At 36.9% G+C, this 21,638-nt stretch overlaps 1 protein-coding gene across 1 annotated transcript in view; it reads right to left on the reverse strand.

Annotated features, from left to right (window-relative positions):
* crhr1 (corticotropin releasing hormone receptor 1) overlaps positions 1-21,638 on the reverse strand; it is a 121,693-nt gene that overhangs the window by 71,974 nt on the left and 28,081 nt on the right. The window contains exons 2-3 of the mRNA XM_079635457.1: positions 12,315-12,402; positions 1,077-1,127 (exon numbers count right to left, since the gene is read on the reverse strand). Of these exons, the coding sequence (XP_079491583.1) occupies positions 1,077-1,127; positions 12,315-12,402 (139 nt within the window). The remainder of the gene's footprint in view (positions 1-1,076; positions 1,128-12,314; positions 12,403-21,638) is intronic.

The following is a 21,638-nucleotide window of genomic DNA, read 5'->3' on the forward strand; positions in this document are numbered from 1 at the left end:
GATGCAATGTTGAAATATAATCTTAAATATTTTAAACGAAGCTGAAAGTATCTCATTGGTTGCTGAAGTGAAAGCATAATCTGATCAGCCAAGATATTTAAACTAACATGGAACATAATGTGTAGAACTTTGTGAATGACTTGTTACAATATTTGCTGAAATCTGCTGAGCTTTCCGCTACGCATAAACAGTCAATATTTTAAATTGAGTCAATCAGCATGCGTTTCCTATTACATACGCAGGAGATCATTTAACACTGGTTATTTTCTATGTGGTATCTTTGCAACGATCGAAACTCACAATTCCTAAAGCAACGTTATTCTCTGGAAACTTGAGAGGCTCTGGCATAAGCACTTAAGGCTATTAGTGGTGATTGCTGCATGGGAGACACGTGGGATTCTTGAGGATGGTTTAAATTGAATATCTTTTTATCTATCTTTATCTCTGTGTTTTTCTTCTTCTATGTGTTTGTGTTAGCTGCAGGGCACACTTGTATAATCAGAATTATTTTTTCTTTCTTTCAGGCCTCTTTTCCAGAATTTCGTTTTTCCACACATTGTTCTTTTAATCAAAACGGATCTCTGGGACCCAGCGGAGATTAAAACGCGAGTCCTTAATCCTCCCAGGAGACTTCCAAATATATGTCTTAATCCACGGCATTAGGGATAAATTTTTTGCAGAAAGAAAATACATTTGGCCAATAGAGGATCTAAACATCATGTGACCCTCTGTTTGACCAACCAATGGTAGACATACTGTACATAGGTTGTGTTTAGCAAAAAATGTTTAAGGCAGGTTATTTTAATTTTACAGTTCTGTCTGGTTATGTTATAGACACAGAAATTACATACTTTCACCTTTCAAATTCTGAATTTACTATTTGTAATTTATTATTAAAAACAGAATCGCTATTGCATGATATCATGGTCAAATGTATTGCAGCGTCTGAAGTAATTTCACATGCTCAAAGCCTACACTAAATATTTTCTAGGAAATATCACAGTTATGCCCACTGGCTGTAACACAGTTGTTCTGTTTCCGTTGGCAGATTGTAAAAACCTGAGGTGTAAACTGACCTGTAGAGTTGGTGGGACTAGACGTCTGGTTCCATAGGATCAAAGTGCGAGCTGGGAAAGAAAAGAAAAACAATTAACCTCATAGATGTACAGTATGGGGTCATGTCTGCGATATGTGACTTTTAAATATGTATTTTTAAACATTACATTAAATACATACACTATATATATATATACACAGTATATATTATAAAATAAAAAAATAAATGAAAAATGAAAAATAGTGACACAATAAAGTAAAATAAATTCTAAGCACCACTTATCAAGATTTCCTGTGCAGAAATATAAGTACGGAGCTTCTTATACACAATACAATCTTATCCAGAACCTTTCTCCATTAATATTTTTAATGATTTGCAACACTTATATTGCTTGATGACTGGTGGATGATGTCGATCCTTGCTGAAAGTGTGACATTTACAAACACTCCCACATTCTCTCGTTCTTTCGTCTCACCACAAATTGCCTTCAGATTTCATTTACAGCACATATTTCTTGGTTTCTCACTGAAAATGGTCAAACAGTGTCCCTATGTCAATACTGTAAAACAGGGCAAAGTTGACCTTGCAGGTAGGGCTGTTATTAATCTAATCTAATCTTATAATACACTGGGTATTATTTTTCAATGATTCTTTCTGCAGGTTTTCATTAAACAAGTAGGTGGCAACAAGTATTTACGGTTGAGTCATTGAATCATTTACCACTGATACATTGTATTACACCAGATCTGAATTCAGAACCGTATACTAGTATACTCCTCGTACTTTTACTATATATTTCTATGACAGAAATAGTAATAGTATGCTATATGTGGTTAAGAATTCAGTATACATGTTTCATGAATGAAACAAGTGTGTCATGATCCCAGCCAGTGGTCTTGTGTGTGTTTTTATGTTATTTATGTTCTGCAGCATATTTTGTAGTTTTTTATAGGTTTTCTGGTTGATTAGTTATTTGATTTGTTCCCAGGTGTGTCTTGTTTCTCAATTACCCCTTGTATTTAAACCCCAGTGATTCATAGTCTGGTGTTGTCCTTTGTTCGAGGTTTTGTTGATGTTCTCTGTCATGCTCTTGGTTATTATATTAATAAAGTTCTCCTGCACATGGATCCTGCCTTAGCTCATCTCTGAGAGCAGTCTGTGTTCCAGAGTGACTCTCTGTATAAGTGAGTCATTGTCCAATTCACTCAACTGATTCATTCAAAAACACTGATTCACATATTTGGATCATCTGCACTATTTATTTTGTGATATTGCTTATTTAATCACACGCACCCCTTGACCATTATGCAAATTCAAGTAAGTTCAAGAATTAGTTTTTACCACAGAGCGATTCAAGCTTGAAGTGCAACATGTATGCAATGGTTTGTGTTTGTGAATCTTCATTTTCGTATTTTCTTTTTTTTTTTTTTCAAAGTTGAATTATACTGTTTATTTAATGCTGTATCTTTAAAACAGTACTGGCAGCACCCAACCAGAATAAAAAATCTTGAACTAGAAATTCATTGAGGTGTAAGCTGGTCTTTTCAGCAGAGAAGTGAACTCTGAGCAACAATGAAATTCATTGTTGTTTTTTTCATCAGATCTTTTGTGCATCTGCAGTCAATATGTTGTTTACAAGGTCTCATGAGTTGTAAACATAGATTTTAGATGTTTAAAGTAATTACAAATAGACCATGTGAAAAAAAAAAAAGTAAAACAAACTTTTTAACAGTACAACATTGCTTCTGTTTGCCTATCAATCCTTTGCCTATCAATACATGGTTGAATTTGTTTCTCTATTCACCCTCCTGTCCGCTGTTCAGCAAGATAAAACAAGCACACATCTATTAATCTTCTACTCCACAAATACGATGGACAGTTTGGCTGGAGCAGAACACACACACTGGTGCTAATAACACACACAAGCATGTCACCGTGTCTGCTCATCCTCTGGCCCGGAAATAACAGGTGAGTGGACAGGGATATCCACGCTGAATAATTCATAAAGGATATGAGCAGCTCTGCTCTCAATTTCTTTTCAAATCGCAGAAACGGATGTGCAAAACAATGTATTCTCATTATCGTGCTGTAAACATATTGATTTGAAAATGAGGTTCCACCCTACAGAAGGAAGTTTGTTTATTTGGCAGCACAATGAGGGACTTTGCTGTTTCTGCAAACGTAATTTATCCTGACATCCATGTTTGTGTTTATGTCAGAGATTTTATGCGAACATTACGCCTCTTAGGAAATAAAAGCATATGATCTCGATGTCCTTTATACAAGATACTGCACATCTCTCAGGGAAAAAAAATATATTCTTGGATGTGATACTTGAAAAAACTGCGCTGATAGAAATAAATTTTGCAATATATCTGCTGATCTGAGGAGCTGGAAAAAAATATTATAATGGACACACATCAAATACATTTATATTCCTATCTACATTTTATGGCTAGATGATATGGCTAAAACAATAGTGTCAAATGTTTTACTCAGAACATTTTATTTTAAAAATGTTGTAAAAGGAAAATACAATCAAAATAATGTTTTTTTCATAATGTTTTCCACTAAATGAACAAGAAAATGGCAAGTTGTTTTATAATTTAATTATGTATATTACTTTAAAACAACAAATTGTTCTAAACAGCTATATTTACATTACATACATTAAAAAAACATTTTTTTACTCAAAACGCAAACATGTTTTGATTTAATTAATTCAAACACACAACTCGGACTGATTATCAGCTTTTAAACAACGCTGAAACACTTCATCAGAACTTGAAAAGGAGAGTTACTGAATGCACATCCTTCAGAATTGTGTACGGAAAACCCGAAACAAGATGTTTAGCCCCCACTATGTTGTTTGTTTGAAGTCGAACTACATGTGATATCGGTGCCAGAATGATGCTGAGGACACCCACGGCTCACAGTGTGAACAGACAGAAATGTTTGCGTGCAGATGTATTTGTGCTTATCTGTTCGTATGTATATGAGAGAAGGAATTACGAGTGTTCACAGAACAGGCTAAAAGTATTTGCGGTCACATGCTGAGCATTTGATTTACTTAAAAACAAGCATAAATAATTTATTATGCGTAAAGCGGACTTGCTATAACAATACGTGTAATTAAAATACATAAATGTGAAGGGTTAGTAAAATGCATTTAAATGAACTTGAGATTAATTTTACAAAGTGTCATCCTAATCATAAAAATTATGTATTTTCGCAATAAAATAAACAAACAATATCTTTCTTGTTTACTTATACTGTTTACTTATTTTAAACATTGTATTCAATGTTTTCATCTGCCACAATAACGTAATGTCTTAAGTTACATGAATGGACAGGATGGAATGGTCATTCAACCGTTCAAATTCAAAAAACAAAAATTAATTGCAATTCATTTGATAAAGTAATCAACAGTGTAATTCAATAGCAATTTTTGTATGTAATATTTAGTATGATTTAATATTTGACTGACAGACTGATCATTCTATGACTAGCCGATAAGTCTCAAATTAGTGCTTCTTTAATAATGGTTTGAGGTTTTTGTAATTTTATTTATTTCAGCTGTCAAATTCATATAATGCTGGCCTATCCAACAATCCTCTGGAGATCAGCAATCCATGACAAAGCTCTTGACCCATCCTGATATAAACACAAACAGCCCCTTGTAAAACAACAGGCAATGTTCAAAGGTCAGCTTGTTAAATGACTCTTAAACTTCTCTTCGTCAAGACTCTCAATTATTATCACTAAGGTTACAGACACACAAAGCAGGTAAACCCAGTTAGTCAGAAACACTTGATTAGCCCATTTCACCTTTAAACACAGTCCTTTTTTCTCAAAGCGCTGATGCTGCCAGCGAGGGACTGTCAACATGGGTGTTGTTTTCTGCAGGTTACTGTTAAGTGTTTACAGCTAATTAAAGAACTACATGGTACAGAACTCTACGTTTACAAACTTTTACTAAATAACCTACGAATACACAGATTCAATAGGATGTCAAAGCATATAGTTTCTGGAATAGAATACAGACAACACATCCATTCATCATCTGTCCCTAAAGACGGCATAATTTGAAAATCAATTTTCGTTGAGAGTAAAGGTCCATGTTTTTTGGACTGTATGACACTCATTCCAGACCCAGATATTTAAGAGACCTTCCTATATTGTTCGGAAAGCCTCCGATTGCAACTAGGAGAGGAAGTAACATTTAACATCACCTGTCTCTTTTCATCAATACTGAGCGTGACAGATGAGTAGAAGATATTACTCGCCATTTCATATTCATCCCCAGAGGGACCAGCAATCCCTAAACAGCCACATCCATGGCCTGTTTTCTTCCTTGCAATGCAGAACACGCAATATTAAATCTAAGACTGGCAGACTTAGATGCATTAAAAACGTTAAATTTTTCAGCTCAGATAGCCAATGTTTTTTTTTTTTTTTTTTTTTTTTTTAATACAGTAAAATTACATAACATTGACTCCATGTGAGTCTGCAATTGTTGCACTGGCACCAGCAGGCTTTGTTGCTGCAGCTGTGCTGGAGATTAGTGGTTGAATTCTTCAAGACTTGTGTAATTATATCATCACTTGGTCGAGCTGGCCAGTGTAATGTTCTGATTTTACAGGCGTTCAGGACAGATTAATTATGCGTTAAATGGCGAGCATTTAAAAATACAATGTTTAGTTTAGTTCTGGAAAATTTGTAGCTAAAATGTCTCTCAATTGCATTGCCGTGTTAATGCTGCACAAATAAATATCTGTGAATCCGCTATTTGACAACAACTGCAAATAATTACCAACGCACTATTGACTCGCCGAATGGTTGTATGACACTGTACACATATATAGTTCTGTGGTGTAAACTTGATCCATTAATCTGCCTGTATTGTCTGTATTTAAGAGGAAAGCCACACTAACAGCAGTATGTGAAAAATTTACTCTTTGAAGTTTTAAGGATGGAGCGCTTGCCAGATTTCACACCAGATTGGTTACACCGGAACTTTTATGAATATCTAAACAGGATCAACTTTTCAGTACTGCAAGTCAATATCTATAATCATTTAGGTAAAGAGTGTCTAAATAGGTCTGCAAGTGACAATTACTGTCCATAGTGAAGAAGAAGAAAAAAGATTCAGGGCTCTCAAGTTTTATCAAAAGTTTGGAGTGATACAGTATCTGTTAGGGGAGGAGCTAAGCAAATACTTGCAGCAGCGGATTCTTATGATTCTTTGGGGTCTTTATGTAAAGTTTGTAACATACTTTGGTTAAAATTCCTCAATGGTTGTGTAAAATACCCTTTTTACCTCCTCAAAAACAGCTCTGTTCACAGCGACCTGTTTCGGTGCATGTCTCTTTAAATGATAATGAGCAACACATTTTTGGCTTTTTGATGATAAAAAAAAAAAGTACTGTATGGATTTTTTCCTTGTATGGTGTTTGTGTCCACAACACACGGCAAAGACACATTTATATGCAAACACCATAAACGTTATATTTGCATCCAATGACCCTGATGAAAAGCAGTTGGAGAGTTTTTTACCGCAAACCGCGTTAATCAGATCTTGTTCTTCCATCTTCCACTCCGTTTGTGCGCGTGTTGGCTAGTAACGAACGTTCTTGCAGCGGGAACACGCAATTTACCCGGAAACAACTAATTCTAATTTCTGATTGGCTGGTAGCTGGCATTTAACTCTGTATAACTCGCCTCGTCCACTAATTGTATAGCAAGACAAGTTATCCCTTACTCCTCAGCGTGAGAAATACAAGGTGTGGCGTGTGAGCGTGTGAACGGGTTGAAATGCGTGTGTCTCACGCCCAATGCGTGAGACTTGAAAGCCCTGAAGATTTTACTCAATTGATTCAAGTTAGCAACAAGAACTGTTGCTGGTTTTTCGTGCTTCTCAAGATTTTTGTTTCTCTGAGAAAAAAAGACCCTGGTAATCTCACATGTTTAGAAGAGATCTCAAAGGTCACTCTTTAAGTGCTTATTACTGTTTTATACACAGTGCGAGCCCATTGATATAACTGACAACCACATTCTGAAGTTGAATTCACTCTTAAATTTTACTGCAGTTTTACAAAATAAACACTTTAAAATATATTGATTCTCTTTATAAGATTAACATATTTCAATTGTATGACACATTTCTATTAAAGTGAAATTAGTCAAATTGATAAACAAACTTCTCAAAAATTATATACTTTTAAACAATAACAACTTTTTTTATGTGGTGCCCCCTAAATTATACATCAAGAAGGTGCTTCCTCAAACCTTAATAAAAAAAAAAAGGTCAAAAGTCCAACAGAGGAGGGGGGGAAGGGCATGCAGACTGGCAGGGCCAGGGCAGAGGCAGAGGCAGAAGGGACCAGGGCAGCAAGGCAGGAACCCCCAGCAGGATGGTCAGGATGAAGGTCAACAGCAGAGATGATGGAGGGGGAGCCATGAGGGAGGCTTGAAAGCAGGATCCAGGGAGACGACTGACTGAAATGGAGCCGTTAGTGGAGATACAGGCAGAGCCGCAGGACGATGATTAAGGTCCTGGAGGGAAGGGCAGAGCTGCAGCGCCAATACAGGCGGAGGTGAACAGACAGGCTTCACAGGAGAACACAAGAATGAACAACACGAATAGCTCTTCTGGTCTACGAGGAACAGGCAGGGAACTAGATTCATACAAAACAGGCAGAGGAGTGCTTGTGTGCAGGAAGAGGCTCGGTGCAGGAAACAGAAACAGGCAGGATGCATTCACTCTCTAAGTCTATAAGCAATGATTCGTCAGCCACGGTTGAGGGAGTGGGGCTCCACAACATCCCCTCAAACTCCACCAGTAGATCCACTGGCATGAGTGATGTTGCCAGCTCACACACCTGGTCAGACAAACTGTCGGGCTCAGGCTCTGGGATGATCCGTTGCTCAGTCCATGATGCTGGCGCTTCGATCGTGGCAGATCTGGGCACATGCTTTGTCATCGCTGGGCTGGTGGCTGGCACTCTGCTTTCCTCCCAGCTCTTGCCGTCATGGAGGAGTACATACTCCATGTATTTCTTAATGCTCCCCAGAGGCTCATCTCCGGGGCAGGCACGCCCTGGTCTTCTCATTAAGGCCCGCCCGGAAAAAAACACATATGCAGACTGGTGTCGTCATAGTTGACTAGATGTTGTAAATCCAGGAAAGCCCACGTGTGTGTTTCTAGGGACTGTTTCCCCTGCGAGAGCAGGAGGATTCTGACTGCCGCTAGATCCATAAATAGGGTCCGTTAATCTGTCACGGCTGGGTTGCAAAACCGAGATGAAATGGATCTAAACGCAGCCGTTTTATTTAACAGAACTTAAATAGAAACAAAACCCTCAGGACCAAACTTGAGGCAGGAACAGAACAGCCAAGCACAACATAACAATTGAACTGAACGCAACACTGAGCTTAAATAGACCAAACTAATCAATAAAGAAAATTAGCTTTAGGTGTGACGGATAATAAAGCAATGAAAAACCATGGAAATGAACAGAGACACAGAAAACACATATGAAAATCCCACCCACACACAGAAACAAAACCAGAAGATCCCTGACAGCTTTGGCAATAACTGAACCAAATTGTATTCATTCTGAATTTTATACTTGTAGCAAAGTTAAGCGAATTTAAATAAATCTATGGGAAAATTCTGCTGGTTATTATTCAGGAGTGACACCTGTATTCCAAGAACAGGAACAATAAGCAATTCAAAACATATTTACATGTGGCTGTCAATCACAAAATGTTGCAGTGTGTACAAGGCCATAGTTAATTTCAGGTATCTTTTCTCTGAAACAAGCATCCTCTGTGTCAAATACAAGAAGATTCCATTTTTAAAATAACTTTAACCAATTGCTCCAATGCCAATTTAGCCGAAAAATGTAATTATCAAATGACAGTGGTTTTTGTTACTGTCAATTACCGTTGGTATGGTCTGCAATCGAAAGTTGTACCGAGATCAAATTATGTGGGGCATGCTGTCTGCATTAGGTTTTATCGCTCTTCACTCTGGCTCAATGTCATCTTTTCTCGTATTTTTTGCCAATTTGATTTTCTTCTCAAAAGTTGATCTGAAATGTAATGGAGACAACTATAAATTAGCAACGGTAAAGCAATTGTATCTGTTCAATGTACACAACACAACACGTAAACAGAGTTCATGCAGCATTTTACTGTTTAAACTTTAGTTGCAAAACATTTGTATACAGAAATTGTGTTACTTCATCCCCTTAGTGTTTCACACCAATTCACACTCGCTAATCCACTGCAAAGCCCTGAACACAAACAGATCTGTGGTGTATTCTAGCCTGCATTAGTTCTCGATTTACCCTTGCTTCAACTGCAAACCAAAATAAACCCCAGTAAGTCTTGGGCTTTTCAAAGCAGTGCGGAAAACAACAAACTGAATCCCGCCACCACAACTTTCATCTCCTTATATTGCCTTTTCTGAGCACATGAAGTTTTGTCTGCACTGAAAAGTAAATGTCACATGGGATAACAATCAATAAATCTTGCTGCACCCTGTATGTCCCCTTTCGTTATATGGAAAAATTAGTTCTGAGTTCAGAATATAAAAGCATTAAAACAGGGCTACTCAACTTTAGAGAGCTCAGGGGCCACAAAACCGGATCCTTGTAGTCACAAGGGCCTCAATATTTATATCTTTCAGTCATGACACTCTAGAGGGAGTTTTACATGAAATCTGCAAGCAATTACATCATTACCAAAAGCGCAAACTGATCGGCCTCTGATGTCTTACATGCAGTGGTGTAGTCTACGTGATACGCAGGTATACGCCGTATACCCACTAGGAAATGCCAAGTATTTCCGTATACCCACTAAAAAAAGCATGAGGATACATAACAACTTCGTTTTGTGACAGAACTTTCACACTTTCATTCATAAATTCACCGCGTCTGTGTTTGCAATGGACACAGATCAAATCGCGTGAATATTAAAAACTCAACGAGACTGCAGTTGTTCAACGCGTCTCTGGGAATGAGCGCTCAATGTGCGCTCTACTACACACACACACTGAAGCAAGCGCGTGCTTGTGTCAGCGCTTCACTGTAGCTATGTATGAGGACATGATGTAGCTATGTGCAGTTCATCACAGAGCTGCTATGAGAGTCACTTAATGAGAATTTCACCATTTCATTTGATAAAACTATCGTCATTCATTCGTATCATACACACACAGAAACTGTAATGTCTTTACGACAACCTGTCAAAATAAAAGTTCGCTATAAACTCAAAGAAATTATGAAAGAAATTGCACAGTAAAATGTACTGTAAAATAATAATAATGATGAAATCTATTAAAACTTATTTTAAAAAGGAATATCACACAAGTTTTCATACGTTTTAATTTAAACAGTAAACTTTCCAAAACAATAACACCATTTTCTTTCAAAAGCACCATTTCTAAAAGTAAATTTGTATTTGTGCCTATAATGTTTTTATTTATTTATTATTATTGTCAGCTGATAAAACCGATGCTTCAGGGACCATATTCATATAACATCTAAGGCTAAATGTAGCTCTTAACTGTTACTTTAAATGGTGATCAACACTAAACAGTAGAAAATCAGTCCAGTCTCCTCAGCTGTAAATATCATTGGCTTGTGTTGCTTATAATAAATGTACATGTTGATAACACTTAGTCTCATAATGCTCTCAATTACATGTCGTTGCATACTGTATGCATTAGTGAGTGTGGTGGTGCTTATGGGGTGATGAGACGGGTTAGGGCGAGAGGGGGAGGGGGGTCACAGTATACTCACTACAAAAAACTAGACTACACCACTGCTTACATGATACAAGGAGTGAATTAAGTGTAAGCAAAGCTAGCATGAGAATATGCATTTAGAGTCGATGACAGCAGCAGCAGTAAATGCACCTGTTCAAAATCATGTTTGATGTTCTAAAGTTGCGTATGCTACAAAGCGTGTATAATTAAGCATATAAGCGAGATAGCATGATAATATGCATTTAAGTTGGTAGCAGCAGCAGTGAATACACCTGTCCAAAATCATATTTGATGTTAAAAGTTGCGTATGATACAAGGAGTGTATAATTAAGCATATAAGCAAGCTAGCATAATAACGTGCATTTTGCGTCAATAACAACAACAGCAGCTGCAAGAAAACAACCTTTCTGTGAGGTTATAGGCAAGCATAGGTTGCATGAAAACCCGTTTTAAGTGAATTTTCTTTATTTTATTTTTTTATGACGAATGTTCTGTACATGTCTTGGCGATATATCTGCTTGTTTGGGGAACTGAATTTTCATATTGTCTTCCTATAGACTCTGTGTGAGGATTATCTATGTCTATTAATGCACCAGCATGTTTTAAATACTCTTGTCACCAGGCATGAGTGTTGGCTTGTATTGTGTCATTCTTCTTGTTCCTACTTTGTCGGGGGATCTACTCCACCAAGACCAAACACATTAATTGCTATATTCAATCATATGCTGGGCCCTTTACATTCAATTAGCAACCAATCACATTATTACTGCATGGCACGACCTGATCGGCCTCTGTTGATCCTGCAGTCTAGCCAACATTTAAGTAGTCTGGTTCATTGTTTGCTGTAAGCTAGTCCTGCAGCATGCCATCATTTCCTTTGAAATCAACCACCTCCCCCAGCTCCACCTGCCTAGATCTGCAACGGGATTTATGTATGCCTATCTTACACACTCACAGCAGGGTGACTATATATCTAGCAATAATCAACAGCAGCAGAAACAGTGTACCAGATCTAGAATGCCACGACCAAATACATTAACATTGCCATATTCAATAACATGCTAAAACTATTCTGAGAGTTTTTAAATTTAGTATTTAGTATTAGTATTTAAATAGTATTATTTTATATTAAAGTTAAATTAAATTATTTTTTTTATTCTGTTATCATTTACTCACACAGAAAAAAAAGAAAGCCATACAGGTTCAAAACGACATGAATAAAGACCAAAATCTCCTGGAAATGTGTTCAGTAAAGTTTCTCGAGGTCAACAGAATCCGTTTTCAGATGTACTGGTGATATGCAGCTTAACCACAAATCCCATCAGCCGGCATGACACTTTATCAATACCTCAAACGGGAGACCATTAACACCAGAGGTCATTAAGTTGACTCGCGGAACTGATCTATGACCACGCTTCCCCAAACCTTAGCCCTTACATACCACCAAGCAAAATTGGTTTCAGATCAGTTATGGAGACTCACCTGTAAGATTTGTGGAGAGTAGGAGCAGAGCGTCGCAGGTCAGGTCAGCTGTTGCCCTGGAGATTAGCGAAATCCAGATGGTCAACACCTGCAATGGAGGTAAAATAAATTATTATTATTTTTGTTGTTGTTGATATTGATGTATTGCCCTTCCCTAATTGTATGTTTACATGCACTTTAAAAGATTACATTTCAGTCAGACTTAAACAGTAATTGGTTTTTTTTTTTAAAGTCAGACTAAAACGTAGCAAATATCTACTACAATGTTGATTCTGATGTTTAATATAGGCTATTTATACACAATATGTGTGACTCAGTTACTTATTTTATGTGTATTTTTTCAACGTAGCACTCATTTTTTTCTTCATGCTTCATTTTCCTGTTATTTCATTTATCTCATACTAAAATTATTTTCAGCATTGATTTAAAAGATTTAAGCTCCAAGATTTAAAAGATTTAATGTTCAGGAGAACAAGGCTTTCATTTCAACATTACGTTCAGGAAATGAGAGGGAAAATGACAGACGTGACCCTTGTGCCCTAACATCACGCTGGCTAAATGATTCCCTGTAACTGAACTAAATGAGATTTATATTTTTCAAGCAGAATCCATTAGACATATTTTACTTAACCACAGCTTTAAGACTAATGGCTCTTTGAACGGCAAGAGAGACGGAGAGATTCTGCTCATGTTTGATTTGCTGTTATGAGACTGCATAAGCAGGCCGTCTCTAATTCATAGCCCTGGATACAGAGGTGTCGAGGAAAGCAAATACCACACACACACACACACACACACACACACACACACACACACACACACACACACACACACACACACACACACACACACACACACACACACACACACACACACACGAATGGGAATAAATGAAGTGATATCACCTTCTTAAAAATAGAAAGGGACAGCAGCCTATGACTGAATCCAATGCACTGCCCTTCCATTCTCAGAGGGATTGAGTCATAAAGTTTGCAAAGACCCCGCATGGTCACATGACCTCGAAAAGCTTTCAGGCCGAGCTGGATGATCCATCCACACCCCATAATGAAACCATGAAAATTTACACCATCACCACAAACGCATTATGTCAACGGAAAGCAGCATTGTCTTGCAGAGTGAGGACTTTCAGCTAGGCGCTAAAATTTTAACTAGCTGCTTAAAAATGACTGAATGTTCCCAGTGGCATGAGGTGAACAGCCTGCCTTCTGCTGTCTACTAGTCTCTGACCTCAGTCACACGAGGACAGTTTTACAGAGTTCAGTGTTGACAGCTCTAAAGACCGTCTGCAGCACATACTCAAACTGGCGAGGGATTGAGGAGGGAAAAACGGAAGAAATACAGCCCCAGGTGTATTTTACGAGCTGGCAGACTAACACTCATCTCGCTGGTCGACTGCAGGCTCACTCGGCAGTAATCTTCTTGAAGTCTTCAACTGCCTTTTCCTCAGGTCCTTCCAGAAACATCCCAAACGCTCTTGCTATTTTTTTCTGTCTCTCCCAATCCATTTGCTGTCTCTTTCACAGACCTCATCCTGGCTCGCTTGTTCCGCAAGGGTGCTGAAGGCTGGCTTTGTGTCGAGGGATGGTTGTGCCTTCAGACTTTCCTGTCACTTGGAACAGTTTCACTTCATCACCCTCAGCCACCACCACTGTAGGGCCATTGTAGAATTGTAGAACCCATGTGCTGGACAGGATTACCCATGAGGGCATCAACCCATACTGTACACACAGTCGCTAGAGAGCTTCATGCTGACATGACCAGCAGGGGAGTAACTAACTAAAAATAGTGACTACTAATTTAACTACATATTTCAGTAGCCTGAAGGTACTTCAGCTGTTCATAATAGTGTAACTTGTCCAGTAACAATGCTTCACTTTTGAAGCATTTAGAATCTGATTCATTTTAGCAATTCAGTCATTTCAGTGAATCATTTAAATGAACTAATTCAAACAAATGACTCACTTTTCATTATTTCCAAAATAATATATTTAGTTAAATGCTGCTGTTTATCCATGTTAATGTTTCAATTATTTATGAACATTTTTCATTGTGTAATTACTTGTGAATAAATGAAATAGACAAAGAAATTGTGTTTGAAAGGGATAAAAAATAAGTCTAAACAAACAAATAAATAAAAAAAAAGTGTTAAAATGCATAAAATATAACAAGAAATTAAATGTATAGCCGTGGCCAAACGTATTGGCAGTGACACGTTTTCTGTTTCGCAAAGTTTGCTGCTTCAGTTGTTGTGGTGTTGATTCGCATTGTGTCAAGATTATTGTGCAGAGTAAACAGATGCATATTGAATAATTGCAAAAAAAATTATAATTGGCCAAAAAAAGATTGAAAAATTGACTTTACATATACTAACTATGTTTGCCAGTCAAAGCCTTAAAAACAAATTAACAAATTGTTTTCTAGTATACCATAGAAACATGCGGAACAAAAAATCTACAAATACTGAAGCAGTAAACTTTGCAAAGCACAAAACTTATGACACTGCCAATACTTTTGGCCACAGCTGTAAAGTATAAAGCAAAAGAAACCAATACAAATAATATAATCAAAATGATCCAAAATGTCAGTTATCTAAATGTGACACTGGACCACAAAACCAGTCACATGGGTCAATTTTCTGAAATTGAGATGAATACATCATCCGAAAGCTGAATACATAAGCTTTCCATTGATGTATGGTTTGTTACATGTAGGTTGATGTAATATTTGGTAGAGATACAACTATTTTGAAAATCTGGAATTTGAGGGTGCAAAAAAATCTAAACATTGAGAAAATTGCCTTAAAAGTTGTCCATTTATGTCCGCGATTGTGCTGAATTCACTCACAAAAATGAATGTTTTATATATTTACAGTAGGAAATATAAAACAAATAAACAGAGCAGCTCCAATAGGGTCCTTGCACCATCGGTGCTCGGGCCCTAAATATCTTCATGGAACATGATCTTTATAGCCTAAGGATTTTTGGAATAAAAGAAAAATTAATCATTTTGACCTATACAATCTATTTTTGGCTATTGCCACAAATATACCCATGCTTGTGACTGGTTTTGTGATCCAGGGTCACAGATAGCCTAAACCCTGGACAAATTGATACATCTCAAAATACACCCGTCTGCACTTTACCTAATATTTTCTTCAACAAACTTTGGTCAACCAGTTTCACCACACTGAGCATATCGGTTTGGCTGGTGAACTGCACCAGCTGGATGAGCACCGTCAAATTACCACCAGTCATCATAAACAAGCTATAACCAGTACATTCATGTAGGCCTGAATGTGATCTTTTTAGCAAGGAGAACACCAGTGTATTTTGATCTCCTTCAAAAGAACAGTGCAAAACACACATTACTGTTCATTATCAAAACACCAGTCTCCACAGGGAGGCTCTTAGACATCTCTCTGATGCTTCTCCTAAGAGACAAGATAGAACCGAACTAATGAAAAGGCATCAAGCCCAGAAATGAACTGTTGTTGTTCTCTACATGCTGTAGGTGTGAAACTACTAAATCCCACTTCACATTTCAAACAAAGAACACTCTTTCACCTCATGGCCTTTGCCTCGTTCTGTGTCTCTCAAGGAATTCTTGAGATTGACCTCGAAGAAACACCCTTCTGCAAAGCAGAGGTGAGAACTCCCCTATCACGCATGTACGGGGCCGGTTCATGAAGAATGGTGGACAAGGAAAGACTAACTGCCTGAGAAGAGCAAAAAATCTTTAGCAAAAACCTAGGTCATTTAAAAAAGCAAGGATGAAAAAGCTCTGCGGCTATTTGACATAAGCCGATAAGCTTGAGGGATGATAGAAATTAGATGAAACTAAACAGCCATTATTACTTGAGGAGCCACGTGCCTCATTCTCCTGAAAAGTACAGGGTCAGCAAGATCTCCTGGTTTAGTAATCTATGATTATCAGACCACCTGAATAGATTAATGCTTTCATAACAGTGCATCTCAAAATATAATTTAGCACTACCATTAATATTACTTAAGTGGTCATTATGATGATGATGATGATGATGATGATGATTCAATTTTAAACTGTACCTTATGTTTGTTTATCATTATTTCAAAAAACAAAATAATACTAATAAAGATAATAAAATTAAATTAAATATGGATTAATAATACAATTCAAAATAGATTAATAATAAAATAAAATAAACAAACAAATATTGAATTACTGCAGACTCACCAAGATCAGATGCTTGTGCTTGTTTATCACAAGTTTGGATTGCTCTGAGAACAATAATCTTTCCCAGAAAAAGAGCTAACAGCAAATTATTGATTTGATAACTAGATAACAGAGGTCACAGTCAATTGCAAGCTTTGTATGGTGAAATTTAATTACCAGGCATGAAATATCATCCACAGATCATATGACAAAAAGTATCATTCACTTTCTTTTCTTAAACACACACACACACACACACACACACACACAAGGGGGTTTTGCTATCCTTGTGAGGACATTCCATAGGCGTAATGGTAAAAATGGGAATTTATACTGTACAAACTGTATATTCTATCCCCTTACACTGCCCCTATCCCTAAACCTACCCCTTACAGGAGACATTCTGCATTTTTACATTTTCGAAAAAATATAATTTAGTATGTTTATTAACCCGTTCCCCTCATGGGGACCGCTGGCTGGTCCCCACAATGGAGGTGATTTCAGGTTTTACTATCCTTGTGGGGACATTTGGTTCCCACAATGTAATATAAACAAAAGCACACACACACACACACACACACACACACACACACACACACACACACACACACACACTAAAAAAAATGGTTTTGTGGCACTGTTATTTTTACCCAATTATTTTGTGTTAAAGTAAGTATATATAAGATATATTTATTTTACCTCCAAAACACTATTATATTGCGTTTAATTAACTTAACCTGTATAATTTTCCACTATACTTAATTATCAATCGTTAAACTAATGTAAAGGGTTTAATTTTGCGATAAAAAACAACAACCTGATGTGGTGATTTCCAACATATTGGATGAAGACGGCGTGCGAAGAAGGTGGAAAGGTGCATGACAGAGCTAGAAATATCAGCCATAGAAAAAATTAAGTTAATCTAAAGGCAAAGTCTTTCATTACTGTTAGTATTTCTGAAAGTCTGTTCTGGGAAGCTTTTAATATATTGCACAGAAAAAAAAGATTATTTTGGCTGCTTGTTCAAATTGCTTCATTCAAATGAGCTAAGCAACACAATTGCTAAACATTTTGTCCAAACTTAATTTGATTGTGTTCAATCTGCTTAAATATATGTACAATTTAAGTTTACTTAATCCATTTGTGTTGGATTACATGAATGATTTGTGTTGCATTAACTGAAGCTGGGCGGTGCTTGTTATTTCCCAGCATGCTTTGCATATAGCTGAATTAAGATAGAATACATGTTGAAATTAAGTGTTAATTTATGTGTTTTTGAGAAAATTAGAAAAGAGGAAGACTTGATAGTGTGTAATTGTGTTTAATGTACAATTATATTGGAATTATTATAACCATTTAAATTACAGTGGGTTACCATTGTGGAGAAGAGTGGAGTATTTGGTTCGGCTGTGGACTGATTCAAATAAGTTGAACTGCAGTGGCTGAAGGAGCATATAAATCTTACCATTTAAAAATGTTAATGAGTGCTATTATTAGTTAATAGCTAGCTATAGTCTATAAGTTAAAATGATAAATAATGTAAATCCAACTGTATCCAATAAACTAGAGCATGTTCATTAAACTTAACCAGTTTAAGTTACAGGGAAGCAATTCCATTGATTTGGTTGGACATTACTACTTCATGTAGATTCTTTCTCATTCAGTTGTGTTGTCACAACACAAGAAGCTTACACACACACACACACACACACACACACACACACACACACACACACACACACACACACACACACACACACACACACACACACACACACACAATAGTTAAACCTATTGACAGCACATGTCATAATTTCCCCCGGAACATCCTAAAATACAGCACTCTCTGGGTATATGTCGGGAATAAGTGGTTAGATGCTTGGTTAAACCAGGAATGAGATGTGACAGAATTCCCCATGCTCTGGCACAGTATATAAACTATTTATGAGGGAATGATATATGAAAGATGGCATCTTATAGTAAATTTACCTAATGGCTCTTAACCGTTGCTTTCCATCTCCCCCATTGTGACTTGCAAATAAGGAAATCCGTTTTCAACTCCTACCCCTAGAACTGATCTGTATTCTAGCAGAACTTTCTAACACTGGCTCTTTAGACGCCATTGTTGAGCAGCTTAGAGAAGATCAAATTCTATCCAGCATTGCCTGCATGTTTCTCCGAGGCAGGTCTATTTTGGGCAGAGAATCAAACATCTAATCCTCCTTACAGTCTGAGAGGATAAAGAAGCCACATTTTAACTATGTCCAAACTACACTGAACGATATCCACCTCTTTCCTTCTGATTCTGTATTGCCATCTATCCCTGCTCCTTTTCTCCTCTCTCTATTTTCACCCTCTAGTTGCTCTTGATACTGAAATTCTTCAGATTCAATCCGAGAGACTGTAAGCGCAATTGGAAAGGAAAGGTCCGGCACTGAGCTGTTGTGTGTAATACGACAAAGCATTTCTACCAAACAATAACCAGACTTGGTCACAAGTCTTTTATCGCTGCCACACAGAGGTGGCAGCTATTCGACTCAATCCACGTTTGCAAAAGTCAGGTCAGTGTGCTAGATACACTTTTTATTCATAAAAAATTACATTTACAGTAAACAGTGAAACTAACAGAGGCTGTTATTTTCATGAAAGACTTGGCTAAGACTTTCATCAAAGATTCCTAAAACATTTTTGTGGTTTCCACAAAACTGTTTCCAGCATTGATAAAAATAAGAAATGTCTCTTGAGCACTAAATCATATGATTTGTGAAGAATCATGGGACAATGAAGACTGGAGTAATGATGCTGAAAATTAGCTTTGCCGTCACTGGAATACATTACATTTTAAAACATTTTTCTATTTTTAATCAAATAAATGCAGCCTTATAAAGGTGAGCATAAGAGACTTCTTTCAAAAACATTCAAAAATCTTGCCCCAAACTTTTGAAAGGTGTACTGCCTATATGTTTGCTCTGCGACTGCAAATGGTTAGAATGTTGCAAACAATAGAATTGGAATGGTGGTATAAACAATACAATGTTCCAGTGCAGTTACAATACATCAGCATTCCGTGAAGCGGGAACTCTTGGAACACCTCTTGTCCAATCAAATTAGTGGACTGAAACTAAGCGTTATACAAAATCTTAATGACAAACCCTGGCACTAAGAAACTCAAGCAATTGGTGCAATTGGTGAAATGTAGCCGACTGCTCTCCGGCATGCTATTGCTAAGAGGGAAATTAGCCTGGGGAAGATACTCAAAGAGTTAAGAGAATTCAGGAACCAAAAACCACCGGACATTGAGGATTTTAACAATACAAACAAGAGGATTAAGGAAACTGAAGGTCGTATCGCGGATGCTAAGGAACAAATACAACTGACCGGAGAGGTGCTGTCTGAATTGGTAAAACTTCAGACTCACCTCGAGGCTAGGCTAAAAGATAAAGAGGGCAGGCCTAGATGGGATAACATTTGAATTTATACATTTGAGTTCCAGAGGGCAGTGAAAATAGTTCATCGACCATTAAGTTAATTGAAGAATTTCTGAAAGATGGGCAGGGACTTGACCCATTGATGCACCTACATATTCAGAGGGCTCATAGATGGCGCCAAAACCAATGGCATCCATTATCACCAAATTCCTGAGCCTCAAAACGAAAGTGATTTTGGTACAGGTGTGCCGGCGAAACTGGGTATTCTACGAAGGTGAAACCGTGCTCTACAAATCTCAGAGGAGGCGACAAAGGTTATGAAGGACAGGGGTCTTCAGGTGGATGTCATCTGACCACAACAGACACCACTAGAATGCATACAATGCTGAGCTTGGACAACGATAAAAAGCTCCCTTAAACACCATTATAATGCTGCCCAATAGTTTACTGGTGCAATCTAAGTTATACAGCTAGATGGAAACGGGTTGAACTTTCACTTTTCTCTGAAGTATCGATTCAAGCAGTAATTGCTAATGATAACCTATTAAGAATCCATACAAGTAAAAAAAGAAATCCATGAATTACTAGTACTTTAGAAATATGGGCCACAGTAATTAAAAAAATGTGAATTGAAAGACGCTCTAAAATAGCGAGGTGGTGTGCATTTGATACAGACTTCAGCACAAATAATCTAAACAAAACTTTTAAGAAATGGATTAAGAAAGGAGTTACATCATACTATTGTAACAACATTTTTTTATTTATTTTTTTACCTTTCAATAATTTAAGAATCGGTTTCGGATTGGGAAATAATGTCTTGAATAGATACTTTAAAATAAGACACTACTTCCACTCAACAATGAACAAGAAAGGGAATTGGGAACAAAATTATGTTGTGAAGATTCTTGTCTGCATGTAAGGCTATACTACAATTAGTAAGGTAATTTTATCACATGTCCTCAAAATCATAAATCACAATCTACCTCCTATGTCAGAAATAAATTGGAGAAGGAAAGAAACATGATTATAGCAGAAGAGGCTTGGTTAAAAACATGTAAATCCAAATGGAAACTATAAAGGCTCCCACCAATTGAGGTTATTTGCTTGGAAAAATGTAATTAGATTTTTTTTTTTTTTTTATTTCCCTGGCTCAAAAGTGCCATAGCGAAATAAGGTCAGGGTGTTGAAGATGCTGTAATTCAGAAGTAGCAAATCCTCATAATATATTCTGGGCATGTCCAGTTATTCTCATATTTTGGAAAGATGTATATAGGATTTATTTTTTTACATTAAAAGCTAAAATTCCATTCAGTTTAATGTGTTATATTTGGGGAACCCAGATTTGCACAAAACAAATTATACATATGTGGTATATATTCCTGGTTTCAGCCAAAAAGGCTGTTACTCGTACAGTAAATAGCTTCAACCAACTTCACCCACTTGAAGACTGGAATGCATTTGTAACTGAAATATACAAAACGGACATCATTACCTTTTCTTTCAAATCAAAAAGGTAAAATGGGGCTCTTTTCTGGAAAACATTGAAAGAATTTGTGAACTCAGAGAAATGGTAATTGTATAATAGACATCATCAGAGATTAGTGTTGTAAATGAAACATTGTAACTGTGCAAAGTTGCTATTACAGTACACTGTACTGAACCCTGTTTGTTTGTTTGCTTTTTT

This window comes from Phoxinus phoxinus (assembly GCF_949152265.1).
Source record: "Phoxinus phoxinus genome assembly, chromosome: 1".
Taxonomy (NCBI): Eukaryota; Metazoa; Chordata; class Actinopteri; order Cypriniformes; family Leuciscidae; genus Phoxinus; species Phoxinus phoxinus.